The sequence below is a fragment of the Buceros rhinoceros genome, unplaced genomic scaffold, assembly GCF_000710305.1.
Source record: "Buceros rhinoceros silvestris isolate BGI_N320 unplaced genomic scaffold, ASM71030v1 scaffold27896, whole genome shotgun sequence".
In the NCBI taxonomy this organism is placed as follows: Eukaryota; Metazoa; Chordata; class Aves; order Bucerotiformes; family Bucerotidae; genus Buceros; species Buceros rhinoceros.
In genome coordinates this window covers 3,844-5,355 of record NW_010417349.1, presented here as the reverse complement: position 1 = coordinate 5,355, position 1,512 = coordinate 3,844, and the positions used below count along the sequence as shown (strand labels likewise).

The following is a 1,512-nucleotide window of genomic DNA, read 5'->3' as shown; positions in this document are numbered from 1 at the left end:
ACTGAGAAACCTCGAGTTGAGGCCAATGGCTCTGCTTTAAACTTACTAATTGGCTTAGTTAAGGAAAAATGGCAAATGCCCCCTATAGCACATATGTTAACAGTGAGAGGTCACTAGCCTGTCAGGCCTCACAAGACAGAAGTGAGATTGTTAAGGCAGCCAAGGATATAAGGTTCGGAAATGGCTACAGATACAAAGGGTGACTTCCATTTATATATTCATCAGCTCAAGGATTAATACAGCTGCCTGGGTTACCTTTTCTCTTAAAGAACAAAAAGAAAGAAATCCAAACAATTATAAACAGAGAGGAAGAACAAAGGAAACCAAAAACACATACACACACACCCCTACGGGTATCAAACCTTTTATTTACTTTTCAAAGGAACTACAGCAATATACGTGATTGCAGAATTATGAAGCACTGTAAAACAAAAGGAATGAAATGGCCTGGGTCCAAGCGCTAATGACCTCACACCTTTTCCTTCATACTGCCATCACTCAGAAAAATTACATTATCTGAAAAGAAAGAAAATTTAATCCTCATGATTATTCTGCCTTGTTGCATGCCTGCACACCCACAAAAACACACCTATTTGCAATAAAACAAGCAGCAAGGATATGTATTTTGGAACAGAATAGCTCATAAAATAAAACAAGTGTCCGACAGAGCGTTCTTGCTGCATCTCTCTAGAAAGCTGACAATTCAAGGTGACCATATATACTATGGAACAAGTGTGCTAAACCTAATGAAAAGCTGCTGAACAGTCAAGGATACCAGAAACATTTCAAAATAACACTTTAATGATTTGACTGTGATCTCTATCAGTTATCGCTCATTTCCTGTTCATTTTGTCATTTTCAGTATGCACTACCATGTCATCAGCCTATGGGTCTATAGGAAGCTCATATTTTATCAAGTCTCAGTAATCTCTAAAGCATCTTTAACCCAGGGATACTGCAAATGAAGAAGAAACCATTAGGATGAATACTAATTAAAAAAAGAGACTTGCCTGCTCCTCTCCAGCTATCTATAAACAGCAACTTACAACACTGCTAGCTGAACTGTTCTTGAGAAAGTTTGGTTACTATTGTTTTAAAGAGGCAGCACAGAAGACACTTCCAGAATTATGGTTGGGGTTTTTTTCCTTCTCCTCTTGCCCACGTTTTTTTTTTTTTTTAGACATACTTGTGTAACAAATGTTTACTCTGCTACCCAATTATTTTAGCCCTCCCACAAAAGCCACAAGATAGTGGCTCTACCCACAGTAAAAATGTAGGATGCTCATGCTATTTAACACAGTTGAGTTTCCCTGTTCTTGTCGTCATTGTGTCAAGGGACAAGCCTATTCCCTGCCCATTCTGCACTGTTCTTACCACTTCTGGCTACCAGACTGAGGTCTTTCTTAATTCTCCATCAAGTCAGTCCCACATAAAACATCTTTCACAAACAGAGGTCCTTAAAGTTGGTGAAGCCTCCAGCCTTAAACAGGAAAAAAAAAATTCCCTGCTGAA

At 38.7% G+C, this 1,512-nt stretch overlaps 1 protein-coding gene across 1 annotated transcript in view; it reads right to left on the bottom strand.

The window, feature by feature from the left end:
- Nucleotides 1–352: 352 nt before the first annotated feature.
- The window catches only part of SSBP1 (single-stranded DNA binding protein 1, mitochondrial), a gene marked incomplete at its 5' end in the record, with an annotated part of 3,729 nt that continues 2,569 nt past the window's right edge, over nucleotides 353–1,512 (bottom strand). Inside the window, one exon of the mRNA XM_010138187.1 lies at nucleotides 353–516. Within this exon, the coding sequence (XP_010136489.1) occupies nucleotides 470–516 (47 nt within the window). The remainder of the gene's footprint in view (nucleotides 517–1,512) is intronic.